Below are 20602 nucleotides of genomic sequence, written 5' to 3'. Positions count from 1 at the left end.
TCTACCACCTTATAGGATGTGTCCTATCCCCGGTGCATCCGTGGCGTTATCGCATTGTATTGGGTCACATTTCAAATGAACTATTCTTGCGAACATCCTTGAATCTGTTCGGCGTAACTCGTTATGAATACAATGGTACGGCTCTCTCTGTATGTGTATTCCTCATTATAGATATGTCAATTGGGCTACCCTCGGAACCTACGAGCCAAGTTTGCCTCCTCTCGCCCTCATTTCCCATATACGCCTTCTGCGCTATTGCTCCAAAGGTATGACCAAAGGTAAATTTAAAAGATGGACTTATTTTAGATTATACCATATTGATTCCCCACATGGTTCGGGTGGCTGACCCGACTGACTGACCAGACTGACAATGGAGCTTGTGGATTGGCGTTTCCGTTCTTTGGATAGACATGATAGACAAAATTACCACCCGAAAAGGCGATAGCTGCCTGGACTCTTTCAAGTATTTAAATACTGGCGAAAATTTTCTCTAGTCCTCAGAGGTCCTCCTCCCATTGCCATAGCGCCTCTCGACATTTTTTGCACCAGCTAAGATCCATTCGTCGTTTACCAATGTCTTCCCTTCTCAAGATATTCATTGTGGCGTACACCACGGCCTCTGCTCTCGCCGCGACGTACTCGCAGACAGATAGCCATATCGGATCCGACTTCCTCAATGCCTTTTCACTGGAAGCAATATCGGACCCCACTCACGGTCGTGTGTAAGTGTCAGCCACTTGTATCATGTACTCGATCATTAAACATTTAGTTTGGGGCGGTATACAGGAATTATGTAGACGCTGGTACCGCCGCCAGCCAGAACCTCACATTTACGTCTAGCAACACCTTCATTATGCGTGCTGACTTCAAGAAGACATTGGACCCAAATGGTCCCGGCAGAAATTCTGTCAGGATGATGTCAAACAAACAGTACACTACCTCTGTCATGGTGTCCGTAGTTTCCTACGTTCAATGTCGCCAAATATGCTGACATCAACGTCCAATTTTAGATTTAACATTCGACATATGCCTCAGGGGTGCGGGTAAGCACTCAATTATCCCTGTCTTATGATTAGCGTTGTTTCTAACTCCGTATATAGAACGTGGCCCGCTGTTTGGACGGTAGGCGCTGACTGGCCGAATCAGGTAATTATAGTACCTTTTCAATGACCGCCGTCTATGGACCATCAATATATTCAACTACAATTATTGTAGGGGGAGATCGATATCCTGGAAGGAGTCAACGACCAGGGTCCTGACCAAGTGACATTGCACACTGGCAACGGTGAATGACTATCTGCATCAGCTCTCAACGTGTATCTGACGCCACGCATTCTGACTGTCAGGAGGATGTACCATGCCTTCTTCTCGATCACAAACCGGGTGAGTAGTACCAAAGCCTTTCAGAAACCTTCCTGTGTCGCTTATCATTTCTTAGATCGATCGTCGGGGATGATTGCGATACAGCAGATACAAACAATGCTGGTTGCAGCGTCAAGGTCGATGACTCACGGAGCTATGGACCGACCTTCAACTCGAACGGGGGAGGATGGTAAATTTATTGACTGCGTTAGTGATGATGTAGGTACTCATCGCTTCCATTTCCAGGTATGCAGTGGAGCGTACGAATTCTTTCATCAAGGTCTGGTTCTGGGCCAGAAATGCTGGAGGTATTCCTTCGGACGTTTCAAGCGGCTCCACCACAGTGGACACTGATAACTGGGTGAGTGACCCCTGTCTCAGAATACGCTCGCCTCTCTCATTACGTTGTCCTTGCAATAAGGGTACTCCCCGAGCTTTCTTCCCAAGCACCAGCTGTTCTATCTCTGAGAAATTTGGTCCTCACAACATCATTTTCGATTGTAAGTAATATTGTCTTCAATATTTGGGCTTATTGATCAAGGTTTTTACCTCAGTGACATTCTGTGAGTGTTTAATAGTGTATGGTAAAGTTACCGGTCTTACATGATTTTATCAAGGCGGTGACTGGGCGGGCGCGGTTTACGGGAACTCTGGATGTCCTTCTACTTGTGTCGGTGCGTCACACTGTCCATTCTGTCCTTATATGATTAGAGACTGACGGTCAGGTTTAGACTTTGTCAACAACAATCCTTCAGCGTTTACTAACGCTTACTTCGATTTCGCTTGGCTCAAGATCTATACTTAAGGCTACGACTCTGATCATGATTAACTTATTATACCGTTATGGAAAGCCAGGTGCTAACCACATTTAAGATCATTCGTCCTCATTGCGCCGCTTGTTGTCGCTCGTCACCAATCATGATTTATAACGTCTTTTTATTTTTGGGAGTTGAAGGAACATAAAGCCCTTCACATCAATGTATACAATCTAGTTTGTTTGTTACCACTGTTATACAAGCTGTTGCATTACCACGGAAATTGGAGCGAGATGAAGCACTTATTGAATGAGGGAAATTTTGGGATCATTTGTTCTCCGACCCGACCTACCTTTTATCAAATCACAGAGATGTGAGATGTATTGACAACAGGAGGAATAAGGCACTATCTCTTTAGCGCGCTCCGGACCGTCGATGTGTCCACTTGATGTAAATCACTTCCCGGCTGTTGCACTTCAGCATGATGCCTACATCCTATAATAGATCCTCCGATCTGTAGCACTCAGGGGCCAGGGGGCGATTGGCTGGGAGTTCAGCATCGTCTTGAGCTTATAAGGCACCGAGTAAGTATCTTCATAGCAGTGGTGTATTTTTGTTGGGCCACAATTAGGAATCAATATCAAAGTAAGCGACTTTAAGGCAAGTAGGAAAAAGATTTGAACTCTCTACCTCAATTTATTGCTATATGACTACCGCACCATGCCATGCTATCTCGAGGCTGAAGCAAGCTGACGGTTTCTCTCAAAGTGATATACTGGGAATGAGTATATGGAGGGCATCACTTATTTAAGTTACAACATGGTGCAGAAGTTATTCGAATTGGCTTCCACTGTGTGTCCGGACTGACGCCAAAGTTCCGTTGCCTCTGAGTATCACTTCGAGACGGATCATAGATGACCCTGTAATGAAGTATCTACCGGCGCATACCGTTATGAAAGTCCTTTCTGTGAAGTCACTGAAGGAGTTTAGCACCGTGCTAAAATAGGCAAATTTAATTCTTACTATTAGTATATTTATGACTAGGTACGAATGCATTTTCTCTAATTACTAGGCTAACTGATCCCAGTCAATGGCTCGGTTTAGTGAAGGTTACGATCGATCTTGAGTTGGTTATGGGTGCGAATCCAAAGACGTTATTACGTCCTGCATATGACGTTAATTCACGTGCACGATCAATCCATGTGCAAACATTGCGGTTTTCCGTTCATAGGTGTGGGTGTCCCAAACGGGAAATGATCAAAAAATGGAGATAAAAAGAGAGAGACTCACGATGCTTTATTTTTGTCAAATTTTTGAAGAGAAATGACATGAAAGTGCTTGACAATATGTATAGCTTGTCACAAACACAAAATTTATGAAATACCGTGTGAAACGAAAGGCAAATTTTCAAAAAATTTCGCGCTGACGCGCGTCCGAGAAATAGTCCATGTAAACATGTACCTTTTACTTTGTCTGTACTCTAAATTTATATGATACTTTTTACCTGGGTATTATTTACTTTATATATGATCTAGAATATCACTCAAAGAGCCTCAAAAAATCAAACCAAGATGGCCGTCGAGCGTGAATTGAATACGGAAGTGCGCAAATGTGGCTGTGTTGCGGCACCTCGGCTGGCAGATAACATTGGGGGTGGCAGATAACATTCATACGTATTCTACTGATTCGACAGCACTTACTCAAATTTTAAAGGCACTTATGTGTATATACATTCTTTACATACTTGAATACATTTTTTTATTGCAGTTCATCCAAGGTTTTATAGTGAAAACTGTGAAAAGAGTAAGCTCGGATTCTGCCGGGCAGATAACATGGCAGATAACATACCCACACCTATGATCGGTAAACCGCGGGTTTTGCCGGATGAGTGTTTTTACCAACCACAAACATCCATGCCAACGACTTGCTTCATCCTTTTTGCACCTCCAAGATCTACTTGTGAAAATGTGGTATAGCCTGCATTCTCTTCTACGACATTAATATTTATGAGCTTACTTTGTTCATTGACATTTGGAATGCAATCAGCACGGGTGGTTTAAACATATTTAGCCATCATGAACCCGCAGTGTATTGTGCGTGGAGACTCAGATGCAAGAGTCATACAATTACATGTACAACTTACTGTGTGGCCCACTTCCATTCTAGAGGCGTCTTATCATTCAGCGCTGTCGTCGGGAACACGTTTTTCGTTCAGGAGCATCTATGCATCTACTCTCGGTCACGAGGCGGTGCACCGATTACCGACAAAGTCTGTGCGCCCGGTTGCGGTGCGCTCTCGCTTTTGCGTCATGCCCTTACCCAACCCATACCCTTAACAATCAAAATAGCGATATGCTCTGGTACTCTCTGCTCTGCATGCGCCATATAGAACCCTGGTGATGCAGTATTAACGTTGCTCGATCATTAAAGCGGTGTGGGCCTTGTCGAATGGCTATTACATTGGCGCTTGTCTGGCAAGAGGCGCCTCATTTGGCACACCGAGTCGGCGAATCTTTGACGTGGACATGACTGTCGCCGACATCTCCACATATGCACCCCGACAGTATATAAAGGCAGTCCATAGTTCGCTGCCCTTTACTATTTTTCCATCATTGCCTGCCACAATGTCTGACTTCAATCCTCACCCTCTTATCACTCATTCGCAATACCAGGACTCCTTTTCAACCCAACCCATTCTGTGGGATATACGCGAACCTCCAGAGTACGCACGCTACCCGTCGGATCCATGGCATCCGTTGTCCCACTTCGATCTCGCCCACTCAGCAACTACTCCGCGACTCTCAGACCTACACATTACCTGCGAGGTGTTTCCATACCCTTGGCCTATCCATGTATCTTGCGTCAGTGGAATCACGATCAATGACGTGCTGGAGGCCATTCATTCCGAGTTAACGAGAAGAATTTCGCATGGAGAATGGAATGCTCTCTCAGAAAAGCAGAAAGCACGTATAAGTGATGCTTTTGAAAGACGCTGTGAAATGGCGCCAGACCCTGCCGCGTGTCGTGCAAAAGGTGTCATACGGGTAGATTGCTTGGTGAATCACACTTGGTTCTCCGGCTTGATCGTCTCTTCAGAGACAGATAATACTTGCTTATTATCTTTACGGCGCGAAAGACAAGAATATTGAAGTTACGACAATCGACACATCATTATTTATTCATCGGTCAACTTCCATTTCTTTTACCAATCACATATACCCACCATCATTCCTTTATACCCCCTTTTCTCATACATGCATTTTGATAATTCATAACATTACGAAGTTATTCATCCCTACTAGTCACCATATATACCCGTCCTTCCTCTGAGCATAAGGTTCCTGTAGTGTAGTATCTATTGCATTTGGATGTAGCTTACATTTATTACTTTCTGCTTCTACCTCTTTGCCTATCGTCCACATATCCTCCAATCGCTATTCACAACTTCGTCTTGTAGCAATAAATTGTATATAAATCAGACAAAGCGTCGACATTACTGTTCATAAAATTGCTGCTGCCTGCATACAACGTATCGAATCACTGGCACCTGCAAATCCTGGTTGCCTCTATCACCATTAAGGACTCCGATATTAAAAAGAAATATACAGGTGCTAATTGCGTTAATCTTCCATCCTTCGTGACTCTTGAATAACGTCCATTTACGAAATCGTGAGTCCTGACCTGATACTAGTAAACGGTGCTGCCAAAGAACTTCGTAAAGTAGATGTATCATTTTTGGGATGAAATGGGTTTCTGCTCGTTCATATCAAAACCAACGACCATGCAAGCTATACGGTAGGAATCAGTGTCTGCATACTCGTTCATGCACTTGTTATCCTACCCACTCACATGTATTACTAGTAGCTTGCTACACCGAGTAGTACTATGACATGACATTACGTTCGTTAACAACAGGTGCCCAAAGTAGATTCTTCGACTTCTCATTTGCATACTGTTCTTCGTTCTTTAATCTGCGGATGTACTTCTGATGCAGGGCCGTCCATGTCCGCCGGAGCAATGACACGCCGCAGCATCTCACCTGGGTGCTCTGGGGTACAAAATCGTGCATCGGGAATGATGAAATGGAATTGAGGGTATTTTGGGCAAGGTTGGGCGCTTACTAGAAATCACACTGGCAGAGACACTACCTTACTACTGAATGACTCTTGTTCGAAATGTGAACTTTGAACCTTAATCGATCAAATAACTCTACAGCTCAATCAATCAAGTATTTTTGATACATGGTCAGAGGCCCCGTCTTTCCTTCTTCTGTATTCTGCGCATATTTACAACCTTAACGCCTCAACATTTGCGTACTGCCTCTTTGAACATTGAACTTGACGTACAGTACAGCTTTCACACGCTGTGTGTACTCATGATAGGATTCTATTTATGGCATATCGGATCCAAGGATACACTACAATCCGCACGATTGATACATATTAAATAGAACCTATAACCATTACGGTTGAACTCAAGGAGATCCGGGGGGTACAGCTATTTACAAAAATAGTAAGGATTCAGAATCGAAAGCGAAATATGAAGCATGAATGCAACGAAGGAATATTACAAGTATCGCAGAGGAATGCAATCGTGCATTGCCATATTTTATGCTTCGATGCTTTGCAAAAATCGAGCATATCCAATTCCGCGTACAAGATCAATCTTGGTGGCTGAATCTAGCACGTTGAGAGTTGGCTCCTGAATGCGCGACTTAAAGTATATGTCAGGAAGATAGATTAATTGTATCAAATTGCAACTGACCAAAAGCATGGGCTCCGCCCTTTCTATGAGTTTCAACAGGTCCTTCGACATTTCTTCCAATGTGGCCACGTGACGAGGATCAACAGTGCGACTTCGGTGGAAGATATCAGGCAGGAGCGCGATTATCTTTGGAGCGCGTTTCGACAGACGGTCAATATCCGCGGCCTGCGCTGCGTCTGGAACAGTGGCTCTCTCCTCATTTTCAGAAGCGACTTCGTCTAACAGTTTGGGTAGCTTGGTCATGATTTCTACGTAGTCGAGGAGAACCTACGGAAGGAATAATGATTGTTACTTTTCAAAAACAGAAAACAAATCATAGGGAAACCTACCTGGCCCTTCACGAACCAGCCATCAATCTTGTCCCTCCTTCCGGCACTGTTGAAAGGGGAGAACAGGCGACCCAAGAGTTCCCAATCTTTCCTAATGATGGCGTCGGGAGCGAGTTCTAGTAGAGCAAGGTCATGGGCCGTATTATAGCATTCCGCAGAGATATAGAATTCGTATGCCGAATAGAATTTTCCGCTATCGTATTCATACATGGCCTGATGGTACGAAATTAGTCATATAGGCATTTTGGCCATTGGAAAAATAATTCACCTTTGCTTCGTCGACCCAGGTCATAGGCAACTTCAAGCTTCCAACTAGGGCGCGTGTCATCCAATCGTCAAGTTTGGGAGCAGAACGGGCTAGGAGATCTTTGATCGCTTTTTCTCGTCTATGTCAAACGCCAACATCATCAGTATAATTTACAAAAGGAGATACGTATGAAACATACCCGACGCTTCCTTCAAGATGTAGCAGGACAAACGACGCCTCTTGAACCAATCCCCAACTTTCTAGTTCAAAGGCATAGGCACTGGTCAATAGGTCCGCAGACGGACTGTGTCCTTCTGGTTGGAAGTCGTCATCGTCATCATCCCTTGTCGATCCGTCGCTACTGTCTACATGGCTTCTTCCATTGGAAAGAGCACTCTTGCCTTTTTGCCCTTTTTGTTGTGTACGAGCAAGATCAGTTCTATCAGAGAAATCTCGAACCCTCATAACGCGAGACAGAATGATATACAAATGCCAGCACATGCCTATACCCCAGTCGAGACCGGAAGGAGTGAATGAGAGTGGGTTGAGAGCCTTCGAGAGCGATAAAGCCGGATTAGAAAAAAGCTTGATGAGGACGTATAGAGGATCTTCTGGCAGGTTGTCGGTGGCACTGGAAGACGAACCTGAAAAGAGACTCGAGCGCGCAGATCCTAGCGGCAAAGGTAATCCTTGCTTGGCAAGGCTTGCTGCCCATTTTGGTATAGGTTTGGCGATAGTCGAAGGGCCATTGGAGATTTGGAGAAGAATGTTTTCATAAGCATGAACGACATCTGCTATTGATGCGTTCACACTCGTACCATACCACAGAAAGAGACCAAAGACTCGCTTCCAGTCCAGTCCAGTGCAAACATCTTCGCTTTGACTACCATCTGTCTCTCCTTGGTGTATCACTCCTCCGAGAAGATTGTATATCTTCCAAATTCCTCGGCTGACAAGTCCAACACCTCCATTACTGGTAGCCGTCGACCCTGGTACCAATTTTTCCCTCTTCCATATATCGATCTGTGAAAGAATATCCTCTTTGAAAAGATCATCGCCTCCAGCCTGGCTCAGAAGCGTCGCCAATTTAAAATATCCTCCGTCGGCAGCTGTCGTACAGGCTTCGTTGATTTGGTGGCCAGTAAGATGGGTAAACGCAGCATCAGCTGGAGTATATGATGCTAAATGATGAGACCTTAATATCAAAAATTGTGAACAATAAACCAAAATCAAGCCCAGTTACCATTTGACCCGTTTGTTTGCATCCGCAAATCGGCATCAACGCCAGGTTTGACAACATCTTTCAGCCATTTGCTCAAGGCGTTTTTTCTTCTGAGTACTAAAACTCGGTTCCGGAGGTCGGGGGTGATTGCAGATGGACTAATGATGCCGCTATTTTTCTTGGATCGACCTAATTGCAGATCAATTGGGTCGAAAAGTGCACTGCCCAGACGAAAGATGGGAGCGGGACTCGTGGTGTCATTAGTAGGAAAGAGCGAGGCAAAAGATGAAAAATTTAGGGGGTCGGGAGAGGCCGCAGGGGCATGCGTACGCGATCTCGTTGATGTGGATGCAGAAAGTGTGGAGGAAGTGGGTATTGCGCAGGGAGCGCCCGACTCGTCTGGGGAGATGGTAGTGTGCGTTAGGTGATGTTGAAGGAGCTTGGTGGCAAGGGCAGGTACGCTTGGTTGAGAGGGCAATGTACTGGAATCAGGCCGCGATGAAATAAGTGTTGGTAAAGTTTTGGTAATCGTGATGGTAGATGTGTTCGAGGATGTATGACTTTGCAAAATTGTGCTGTGAGAATCGACCAAAAGATCTACTTTCAATAGAATACTCACGTTATCGACATGGGACTGCATATACTTCCAACGTGCACAAGTTGCCCAGCAGGACCCCAACCTACTCGGAAAGAACTACCCATAGCAAGGCCAGCGTCGAAACGGGCACCTTCATTTCCATAAGCAATAGATGATGTAAAGCCAACACGCGCGTATTTTCTTGATGGGCGGAACGTTGGTGTTTCGACTTGTTGAGCAAATGAGAGTCTCTGCACAGCCAGAAATCAATATCTGAGGTAGATGTTGTAGAAAACTCTTCTCTTCCTACCTCGCGAGAGTCTGGTCTCAGACCATCACCTTCCTCATCTCTGCTATGCTTCCTGTTCAGAGCTCTATCGTTATCATTCGAACCTAAGTTAAGAGCCTTGGCTGACGTGCGCTGAGGAGGTTGGTTTCTTTTGCTTTTGAGTGCCCTCAGCGCCACAGCGTCTTCTGGTGTACGAAAGAGGGCACTTTGCATAACATGCATCCTTTGCGGATCGACACCAACATGCTGAGCCCATGGTATTATGGTGGGATCTCCGCGCTTTGGTTGACGTGGCCTAGCAGGAGGCGACTTTGACGGTGTGCCGTGTGTAGAAACGCGTGAGTTGACTTCATGCGCATATCGTACTTCTCCGTCTTCGTCCTGAACTAGCGCGTTTCGGTCTTTCGCTTTAGATTTCCCCCGCTTCCGTATTGGAGACGAGTCCAGTTCGTCCTCGTGCATCTCCGATGACGAGCCGCCAGAACTTGAGGCCTGTTCATTCCCGCTCTCGTTCTCTTTCTCCGACTCGTTGTCATCGTCGTCAGATCCGTCTGGAGCTTTATGTGTTGATTTGGTAGGTGATTCAATTGGGACTTTGCGCGTTTCTGGTTCGTCTTCGCTGCTACTCGTGTCGCTGCTGAAGGCCCTAAAGCGTGCCATGGCAATTGACAAATAAAGTTGACCGAGGTATATGGCCTAAGTTGAAGGCCTTGTGGCTTTGGCAGACCAACTGCGTTGTTGTTCCCGAACGGTAAAAGCGACGAAGCCAATTAGGACCAAGCATAGGCACAGCCACACAAATTCTAAACATTTCTTGGAACCTGGCTACTCAGATCGCTTCTGACTGTTCAATCGTTCAACGAGAATTATTCGATTTGACCTACGCATTTCATGAAATGCCATTAAATTTTGATTTCCGACATCACTTGGACAGGACCCTTGGGCCAGTGTTTTGGACTACAATGCGAGTGGGTATATCGAATACAGTTATAACGTACGTGTGCAAGAAAATTTCCACAACGAGGAGTAAAGTTTACTCCTCGTTGTGGAAATTTTGTTTACCCAGTAAACAAGATAATAATAAGGACTTTGCGAAGGGGCTACATTAACGAGAGCGATGCGGGTCGATTATTTCTAGACATTTTTCTAATACCATTATTTTTCGTTTGATTCCTGGCGGTCTTGGGAAGACAGGTCTGAAGATGCCAGCAGACTTGGTGAAGTTCGGCGATTTCGCACATCTCCCAATAATCCTAAAACTTCTTTTAGCAAAAATCATTTTTACAGACAAATTGGGCTATACCCTCAAGCAAGGGGCGGCCAAAGGTATTTGTTCTAGCATGTGTCTTAACGAAGACTTGAGAAGGCAATGTAATACTAGCATCGTTGTCAATGGGTTCGGTGATCAGTCTATAGAAATTTTGCATAGTAAGTTTAACTGATTGACAACGAATAACAGTGTAAGTCTCTAACATTCCGGATTTCCGTCTAGGAGGAGGAGGCCTGGTAAAATTGATATATTCAGTCGATGCTCGAAGTGCTACGAATCCCTGTTTCCGGACTTACAGTCTACAATGAAGTAATCATATTGATTATTAATCCAGTGTTACCAAGATAAATAGTCCACAGCGCTTACGAGAAAGTGTAGTCCGTTAAATGATCCTTATTATTTTCTAGCTCCCGTGGACTTAATAAAGGTCAGTTTAAGCCTTTGAGAATACGTATCAGGTCATAGATTCTCCTACTTTAGTTGATTACTTGGAATTTTATTGAAAATCTTTTAGTATATAAGAAATGCGCAGTGAACAATAGAAGAAACTCACGGATCAGAAGAGTCGGTAAGAGAAGTTTCCATCATCATAAGGTGATCACTAATGTACGAGGAAGGGTTTCAAATCGAGTGGTCAGATTTGAGGTCTGCGACTAATGCCACATCAGAGTTACACTTACCTTCCAGTTGGGGACACTGTGGGTTCACGCGAATGAGGGATTTCCGTATCTTTAGTGGACGTTATAGACTAGAGACAGACAACAGGTTTCATCGTTAGCGCGTCGCTTTTTATTCCTTAAATTAAATGAGAATGAGAAAGATCATTTCTTACCTTTCCCAGTGGATGGGAATTTGGCTCCGTCCTTGTGGAGTTAGACGCAGGATTTGACATCGGTAATTAGGAATAATATGTCCAAACGCCAATCAAGCTGCGAAAGATCGAGAATATGGTCGACACGGGAAGAAGAACAGAGTCCGGACCCTTGATTCCAGCCGCAGGCCTTTTTATACGCTTCCAAGCTGTGACTTATGTTACAGAGGCGTATCAAATCCCAGATAAGTTTTGCACTGTCAACTTCCCTGAGTGGCTGCCTATTCTGATCGGCGGATAATGGAGAAATCTGAGGTCGTGTTCGGTCCTTTGCTTTCTCGATGTCCAAGAAGGCCGCGAAGAAAGAATAAATCAGGTAAGTCAATTCGCAGGCACACCGAATGATTACTATTAGGTTGCACAAGTATTTCGTACTGCTGATAAAGTTGACATGCTATGCTGTAGTTAAAGTAATGATTGCTTGAGAAAATAGAAGGATGAGTGGGTACTTAACGGGGGAATGAGCATTGGGAAAGAAGATGATAAAGCAATCTAGGCGATTCGGGGTCATTGATTTCGAGGTCAGCATTGTCTCTGCCGAAATTGGTTTGCGTAATCAACATTTGTGGGCCTACACTGGCTACACAGTATTTGTGTGCTGGTAATTGCCCTTGGGAAGGTCCCGTTAGTATGGATTGTCGAAGCATGTTGTGGTTTGTAGCCAAGACAGTAATTTTAACTTGTAATATGGATCTTGCCGCGTAAGCCGCCGACTTTGCCCACTACGTCGTGACCTGTTCTGCTCAATGGCAACTTCGACCCATACAGTGACCAGCATGGCTTGAGCTGACAGCACCGGTCCCCTAACTCTGTAAGGCTTCATTATCCCTGATCGGTAGCATTCTACTATGTGAAAAAGTACAACCGCTTGAGTTAGAAGACATGAGCATCAGGGCAAATCTAGTGCGAGGCAAACCAAATAGGTCCATGTACGTACTATTTTTTTTCCATGGTTGCCCTGAGTTTTAACGTCGGGACCATCCACCCAGGATAGTCGGGTCTAATGCTATAATTAAAATCCTATGGCACTGCACTCATGACTCCTCATAATCAACCAACGTATTCCGCTGTCAGCATGACTTTTTGTCTCTGCCGTTATTTGGGGAATATTCTCGGTCATGGGATTCAATCCTTTTTTCTCCCTCGTAGTATCTTCCTGTGTTCATGATGCCACCTAGGATGTGTTATGACTCCTGTTCTCAATCACCCGCCCCATAGCTCATTTTTGGCAATGGGGAGGCCGGTTTGCCCTACATGGACAGATAACGACCACAGGTACTTTATCCTTTGAACGGTCGTTCCGCGAAATAGTTCTAATAGGTATTATTAGGCATTATCGCGTCCCGATGTTTTGTCGATTCATATCCTATTGACCATGAGCTGGCTATTCCTCTTGTCTATGACCGGAATAACGCGCAGAAGCATGATGCTGGTGACTACCTATTCGTATCACATGCACGATTGTACGGTTCCATAATGCCGTCGCCGTACTTTTCCTCCGAAGTCCTTGACTACTTGCAGTTCGAACTTCGAGATGGAGTAAATGAGGAAAGCTATAAAGCATCTTTCGGTGTCATCCAGGCTCTGTAAACCACGATGCGGTTTATTGTAACTCTGTTTACTGCCCTCTTCACGTTTAACCATTTAGGCCGGGCCCTTCAGTACCATGGCGCGGATTTCAGCTCTCTTGTTAACCTTGAAAAGTCCGGGATCGTCTACAAGGACTCTAGCTCCGCCCAGGGAGCTAAATTTGAAACAATCCTTCATAACCATGGAGTAAACCTGGCTCGTATCAGAATTTGGACTAGCACCAACGATGCCGACTACAGTCTGAACTATGGTTTGGCTTTGGCTAAACGTGCTGTCGCTGCTGGAATGGAAATCTTTGTTGACCTTCACTACAGCGATACTTGTGAAACCTCCGTTATTTAACAATAAAATTTTCTGATGAATGTGTAGGGGCCGATCCCGGAAAACAAGCAATTCCAAGTTCGTGGCCCAAAGACCTCAACAGTTTGAACACTCAGATATACACGTGCGTTTTTTTTATCCGTTCTGTTGACTTCCACCGACGTAACCTTTAGGTACACAATGAATCTCGTTAACTCATTCTCGGCACAAGGGACTCCTATCAAATTCATTGAAGTAAGAACTCAATCTTGCCAAACCCTATCCGTGTAAAATTAACACAACCTTCTAGATTGGAAATGAGATCAACAGCGGAATTTTATGGCCTATTGGCCAAATCTCAGTCAACGGATATGCTGGGCTTTCTGAGCTTCTCCACTCAGCTGCTAGTGGAGTACGTGCGGCGTCCTCTTCAACCAAAATTATGATCCACCTTGCCAATGGATGGGATTCATCAAGCATCTCCTCTTTTTATTCTCAAATATTTCTCCCAGGAAAATTATCTACCTCGGACGTGGATGTCATGGGCTTCTCCTTCTACCCATTTTACGGAACAGGAGCAACGCTGAACAACCTTAAATCGAGCCTTCAAAACATCATAAACAAATACGGAAAGGTAAGCTTAAGTTATATGTCATTACCGCCGAATTGAGATCAAACTGTATGCTTAATTCACTTCCCTATCTAGGATGTGATGGTCGTTGAAACAGATTGGCCTACCTCATGCCCGGGAGTAGCTTTAAGCGAGCCCTCGGTACCGGTCTCTGCTGCAGGTCAATCCACATGGGTAGCAGATATCAGGAACGTTCTTTCTGGATTGTCGGGAGGTCATGGACTTGGAATTGTCTATTGGGAACCTGGTTGGATTGGAAACGCCAACTTGGGATCAAGCTGCGCTGTACGTCGTGTCAGGAATCGTATTGAGTTGCCATATACTAACTCAGAATCAGGATACACTGCTTGTTGATAGCTCTGGCAACACACGTAGTAGTATATCAATGTTCTCGTCTTCCATGTAACCACGCCTCCCTTGGCGTTGAAATATTCCAAGTTCAAAAAGAGATGTTTCGATGTCGATATCGACTCCAAGTTCAGATGAGTGATGTTATATATAGCGTGCATCGCCAGTCTTCATTCAAATTTTTCGTCGATCCCCAGTCAGATGCTATATGACCGTGCCCTGTTGGTGGACCATATGTACCTTTTATTTCCCAGTGGCGCTCAGGGGGCATCATGTTGCTGCGTTCTCGTTCGCATAGCAGCGTGAAGCTTTCATCTGTATGGTCTTGTGCGGTGGTACTCTGCGCCCATCAAACGTGTTCTAAGAATAGAATGATGGTGAAATCATTCTTCTTATCTGACAGATCAGCATTCTCCTCGTCTACTCATGTTGCCGGAAAACGGTTATAAAGCGGATCACACTAAAATAAAGACTTTTCGAGACTTGCGTCTTCGGAAAACACTGGTTTCAACTTGCCACCCTCCAAGCCCCGCACTTCTTTGACGGTCGGACATTGCTTCTCTCGCAATCGCTGAGTATTAGCATGTCAACTCTTAAACTGGTACAGATTCTTGACGATAATGCACCGGACTTCAAATACTCAGGCGGCCAATGGACGCTTAGCACGCTAGTTCAGTGGTACCAGCAAACTTCAAATTACCCCGCTTTCGTAACGGCGACGCAGTTTGGTTCCTTCTCATTAACCTTCCAAGGTGGTTAATCTTTCTCATGTCAGCTCCATGCCCTTTTGAAGTCTGCAGAATAGGAACATCCATCGCATTTATTGGGAACACCCCACCAGAACCATCTTCCCAGACTGCACTTGTTAGCATTGACGGTGGCGCACCGTCTGAAATTACATATCCCGGCACGCCACCCGCTTACATTCAATGGTACCAGTCGCCTACGCTGTCAGAGGGAATACACAGCATAACAGTATCTCGTATCGACGGAACCGCTGTAGACTATGCGCTCATTGAAGTCGGCCAAGATACTCCATTGTCTGGTAAAACTATTGTCGTCGATGACGATGACCCTGCCATACAGTACGCAGGTAGCTGGATACGGGACACAGACGAATTTGATGCTGGAAGCCTCCCGGACGGTTTTCCACTCCGCAATGGCACGCACCGAACTTCCAAGGTTGGGGATACGGTAACATTCCGATTCTTTGGTGAGTTTTGTTTAAAACTCGCTTTAATCTGTGTCAAATTGACCTGTAAATTCAGGTACTTCTTATGCTGTGTATGGAATATTCTCATGGGAAAACCTTGGTTTACTGTCAGCAACATATACATTAGACGGCAGCTCAACTGCTCAGAGCTATCCGGTAACAAAATCCTCTCCCCAGTTTGTCAAGGGCGATAAAGAAGCGGTAAATCTCCAATATTTTTCGCAGGACGGCCTTCCTCCTGGAGAGCACCTGCTAATTATAAACGTCACACAATCTCAAGACGTGCTTTATATTTTGGACTATATCACTTATACTCCTTCATTTTCGACTCTTTCTACTATGCCAAGCCTCGGTAACAACACCATTATATCTTCCGGAGGGTCTGGCATCTCCACATTATCAGGTATGGGTCAGTACACGTCCCAGTAGATATACGTTGACTGGCTTTCATCCATTTTAGCCCTACTTTCTACAAGTTCAACGACCTCCGCTACTGGACTTCCACAGCGCCCAGCAAAAGGTAAAACTTCACATGTGGGCCCCATTGCAGGAGGAATTGTAGGTGCTGTGGTAGTTCTTGCTGCATTGGCGGTCACCCTGCTTTTGATACGACGGCGCCAAAAGAAACCAGCGCGATTCGGAATGCACTCTGATTATAGTCAGTTCTCACTCCAAAATTGATAATCAACTCTATTGAAAAACTAGTAGGCGCTTCGGTTTCAGCAGGTCAACCAGTGGCACCTGTTCATCAGGCTGGAGACAGACAACAATTGAATGGTGCAATCTCTCCCTTCCGCCATGACACCAACCCTAGTCCTATCGGGTCTGCTGAATCACCAGTCGGCTTCAAGAAAAAGAGATTTAATTCTTCAGCGCCAATCAGCAATACACCTCCCCTGCCTACAAGTGTTGTCACTTCCCAAACCGGTACAAATATTGCCCTGTCCGCAATTGGGAGCACAGAGATAGATAGTACTACACCACCTTCAAACCGAGATAGTAACCCTCCTGCTTATGACTCGGTCTCAACTTTGCGAAGGTCTAACCTTCCTCCATAGTCAAGCCCACAGACCTGGATTATCGACGGGAACCACTTATTTGTTACATTTCTCCCTTTTAATTATCTATCATAGGCTTGTAGTATATATCATCTCCACCTTCTTGAACAAACCCTAAAGGGAGCTAAGATAGAATGAAGCATGTCTTCATTTCGCTTACTCGATAAGGTTTATGAGTGACCTATCAGGATCCACCCAGGGAAAACGACGGGCGCTTGTCTCATGCGATAACTTTCGATCTGTTCAATGACAGGTTGTCAGTAGTGGCACTGCCAACTGAACACAACACCTCCCGTTATTCCGACACCATTTGAGGCGCCACTCTGCGCCGACTGCCCAATTGACCGCTCATATCAGCAAATAGTTGCTGTCATTAATGCGTCGTTGTGCAATCATCCTATTGGCGATTATATTGCGTCATCATTCTCTTGGTGATCCTGGTGCTCCTGCAGAAGAGGTTAATTTACCACTGACCAGCACCATGACACGCGCAAGACCCACATAAGACTCCATTTCTCCAAACAAGATTAGTCAATCATAACATCCAAGGGCGTGGTATCCCATAGTCTGCCTAATTTAGTTCAGTTCAAGTCTTCAAGAACCGTAGGAGATCAGCTTATACAAACACATACCCATATCAGAAAGTCATAGAGTACACTACTTAATGATATTTATATCCTGCTGCGACTGTACAGTAGAAAGGAAAGATGCATCAAGCCTTTGTAGGAGCCTTCGCTTAATTCTGGACTCCACCTCCAAAACTTCTATGGGGGCTACGTTGTGACGTCATTCTTCATCTCCCGCTATAAGATTCAAAAAGTCGGGCACAAATGTAATTTCCTTTCCATTCCGCTTTCCGACATAAACCTTAACAGTCTTCAGCAGCGCATAAATTACAATCTGCAATGGCATCACCTACAGCACAAAACGTCGGCAAACGAGGATCAACAATGGTGACGCACAACGACATGATTAGACATTTTGATCTGACATGGTCTCCTTTTAATTCATCAGGCAATTGCATGTGGAGTTGCAATAGCATCTGCCCTGGGGGTAATGTATGCAACTGGCAGAGATGTGAAGTCGAAAGAAGGAGAAAGTTCACCATACAGTAAGCGTTAAAGCACATTAATTGGCATTAACTTTCGACGTCTCATAACTATTGTCATTTCGTTAGCCAACCAAGGGCAGGGACTCGGAGGAGGAGATAAAGCAATGACGTCGTCGGATGTCAACGCTGCAGTATCTGTACCAAAACCAGGAAAGGATCGATTATCTACTGCAGTTTCGAAAGAGAAATGATCGCCATCAATGGCCTACCACTCAATATGAAAATTTATAATCCTATAATTAATAAGCAGTATCCTTCTCTACTTGCATGAGTTGAAGTCGCAAAGGTAAGGCAGATATGAATTTGTCAAATACAGTACGATTAACAAATGTGCAGGTTTTATGGAATGAACTACCTTGCAAAAGTTTGCCTGACATCGTTCCATGTCTCGGCGTCAATCATAGAAAGAACCAATTCAGGACCACCTATATCATACAGAAAATTATCAATAAGAAGTATGATTGGCTGCAAATGCGAGACATCCTGTGTTATCCCTTGACCATCTTCCGTCGTTCCCTGTAAACTTCTCGAAATTGGGACCGACCCGGTTGTGTGGGACTTCACTGACTTGTATATGTTTAGGATTCCGACAGAACATTTTTGTATGCTCAATTGCTTTTCATACATGGACACTTCGGGAGATTGCAATGTATAGGTAAGCCAGTTTTCAGTGTGTTTGATTAGACTTTGAAGTGCATTGCGTGAATGACGATTTGACTTGAGGTCGTCTGTTTTCTTGATGATGTGAGTCACTACTGCCCAGTATATGCCTATGTTGTCGGTCGATATCAAATTTGAATCGAAAAGGGCAGACATAGATGTTAATAGCTGTGTGGCCAGCTCGGCTGCGCGCAAAATGTCAGCATGGATCAAACTTAGCGTGTCCGGTGGTAACTCACGTTGGGAAGTAAACGGTGCTGGGGCTGCAATATTCAAAATTTCTAATACCACAGAGGAAAGTTCTTTCGACAAGGAGGGAGAGTTCAACATTCTGGTACACTGTTCGAGGCAATACAAAGAGACATTGGGACTGGCTTTGTGGTGGCCTATAAGGTAACCCGCTAGAACCATGTCCCGGGCGAAGGCAGGATCTATATCAGAATCATCGTCCATAGGTTGTCGAAACAGTGACAATAATGCCGGTTGTATGAAGCCAACAATGGGGACCAGAGGATTCCAATTCTCCGCGATAATGTTGGACACACACTCCGCTGATATATTTATATCCAAGGAGGCCAAACAGTGGTGGATATTGTGGATTGTTTCCACGTTGTAATGCCCTCGGGCAAAAGTTTTGTCAAACCAGGTAATACCGCGCTGCATGAACTTTCCATGCCTTTGCCACCGATAGTCGTATTTGACCCAATTAGCGTCATTGGAATGCCATGAGCTGAGCTGAAGCTGGAGATAGTTCAGTGCCGTGCCGTAGAATAGACGCTGCTTGATCTGAGAATAAGTTGAGATGATCCATGTCAATAGAATATAAAATGCCCATGACTGTGGTGATTTAAATGCGCATTGTGCGCTCGGTTCTCGGTAGTGCGACGGCCACAGCGTTGATAGGTGAACCAGGTTTTGAATGCAAGGCGCTACCGTCGTCCACATGAACATACCCATAGCGAGTCCAACAATTATAGTCACGATAGACGCTACAAGGTCGTTGATCGTCCAAAGCAAATCGATGAGGCCTGCGAAGAATAATACTAGGGCAGCTTGAAGGAGTAGCGGTAAGGACGAGAGAATAGCTGGCACATGCCATCCTAGAAGTCCCTCATATCGAAGATGGCGCACTGGGAAGGCATCCTTTGCAGAAAGCCCCTCATATCTTTGATATTCACGTAGCCATTGCTTACAGAGAATTCCCAGAAGAACAGAAATAAGAGCTAGGGTGAGACTGGTGAACCAGAAGATATTGACCCGTATAGAAGACGCGCCAGGGGTGAATTGATTCTGAGAGAACTCTTGGACTCCAATACTCGAATTTGATCCTAAACTTTGCAGCTGGGAGGAAATTGACTGCAGAAGTTGGACCTGTGCATCCAAAGGATTCGGTTGGAGCCATGTGTAAGACTCAATGGTAAAGGCGGTCACTGCGGCCGAGAAAAGTCCAGCCTACATACAATGAGGTTTTATAAGACAATCATAAACAGAAAATTAAAGCGTACGAAGACAAGTAAGGTATCAATTTCTTCTCTCCATCCTCTACACATTTCCTCATCGAATTTGAGTACAAGTTTGAAGCATTCATCCCATGGATCATCTTTCTTCGGTATGGGGTAATGGTATGGGTCGTCTGTGCCCCATGGATTGAATCCTTGGGTGAACTTGAAATGGGAAGTCAGATAGTTTCCAAAGTAGCTTTAGAATGAAAATACCTCCGATTTGTACGTCGAAGGTGCGTTGGGCTCGAGAGTGTGCAAGCTCGCATGAGGCGACACAGACCGCGATGGGGACTTTCGAAGTCCGCTCGGAGGATCTTGCCGAGTATAACTACCATCGGCCCGCACGTCTTCCTGTTCTGTATCCAGGGCATCATTATCTCTTGACAAATAGCTACAGTGCATACGTCGTGATATGTGGGGGAGCGCGAAGGAAGAAACGTACACAATGGCTTCGTCGTCTGCCCTACAATTCTTCTTTCGGATAATACAACCACCTGATCTTT

General features: G+C 45.0%; 5 protein-coding genes across 5 annotated transcripts; 3 read left to right on the top strand and 2 right to left on the bottom strand.

Moving 5' to 3' along the window:
• Positions 1 to 573: 573 nt before the first annotated feature.
• On the top strand, positions 574 to 2167 carry JR316_0009070 (putative glycosidase C21B10.07; the record flags this gene model as incomplete). Its single annotated transcript, XM_047894779.1, has 11 exons — positions 574 to 722; positions 787 to 951; positions 1011 to 1043; positions 1101 to 1146; positions 1216 to 1285; positions 1347 to 1383; positions 1439 to 1552; positions 1609 to 1723; positions 1784 to 1862; positions 1980 to 2036; positions 2088 to 2167. 11 exons carry the CDS (start codon positions 574 to 576, stop codon positions 2165 to 2167), a joined length of 945 nt encoding a protein of 314 aa, XP_047746238.1.
• A 4558-nt stretch (positions 2168 to 6725) lies between these two features.
• On the bottom strand, positions 6726 to 10205 carry JR316_0009069 (Nuclear pore complex protein Nup98-Nup96; the record flags this gene model as incomplete). Its single annotated transcript, XM_047894778.1, has 8 exons — positions 6726 to 6830; positions 6882 to 7148; positions 7211 to 7423; positions 7479 to 7596; positions 7657 to 8638; positions 8701 to 9239; positions 9299 to 9507; positions 9567 to 10205. The coding sequence occupies 8 exons, from the start codon at positions 10203 to 10205 to the stop codon at positions 6726 to 6728; spliced, it is 3072 nt and encodes a 1023-aa protein (XP_047746237.1).
• A 3077-nt stretch (positions 10206 to 13282) lies between these two features.
• Positions 13283 to 14613, top strand: JR316_0009068 (Arabinogalactan endo-beta-1,4-galactanase; the record flags this gene model as incomplete). The annotated part of the gene is made up of 6 exons (XM_047894777.1): positions 13283 to 13598; positions 13646 to 13721; positions 13771 to 13831; positions 13887 to 14210; positions 14283 to 14492; positions 14545 to 14613. 6 exons carry the CDS (start codon positions 13283 to 13285, stop codon positions 14611 to 14613), a joined length of 1056 nt encoding a protein of 351 aa, XP_047746236.1.
• Positions 14614 to 15138: 525 nt separating this feature from the next.
• Positions 15139 to 16826, top strand: JR316_0009067 (uncharacterized protein; the record flags this gene model as incomplete). The annotated part of the gene is made up of 5 exons (XM_047894776.1): positions 15139 to 15307; positions 15361 to 15768; positions 15824 to 16171; positions 16229 to 16426; positions 16477 to 16826. The coding sequence occupies 5 exons, from the start codon at positions 15139 to 15141 to the stop codon at positions 16824 to 16826; spliced, it is 1473 nt and encodes a 490-aa protein (XP_047746235.1).
• Positions 16827 to 19309: 2483 nt separating this feature from the next.
• On the bottom strand, positions 19310 to 20501 carry JR316_0009066 (uncharacterized protein; the record flags this gene model as incomplete). The annotated part of the gene is made up of 4 exons (XM_047894775.1): positions 19310 to 19383; positions 19551 to 20049; positions 20103 to 20261; positions 20313 to 20501. 4 exons carry the CDS (start codon positions 20499 to 20501, stop codon positions 19310 to 19312), a joined length of 921 nt encoding a protein of 306 aa, XP_047746234.1.
• Positions 20502 to 20602: the final 101 nt, after the last annotated feature.

The sequence above is a fragment of the Psilocybe cubensis genome, chromosome 8, assembly GCF_017499595.1.
Source record: "Psilocybe cubensis strain MGC-MH-2018 chromosome 8, whole genome shotgun sequence".
Taxonomy (NCBI): Eukaryota; Fungi; Basidiomycota; class Agaricomycetes; order Agaricales; family Agrocybaceae; genus Psilocybe; species Psilocybe cubensis.
This window is presented reverse-complemented; position numbering and strand designations above follow the sequence as displayed.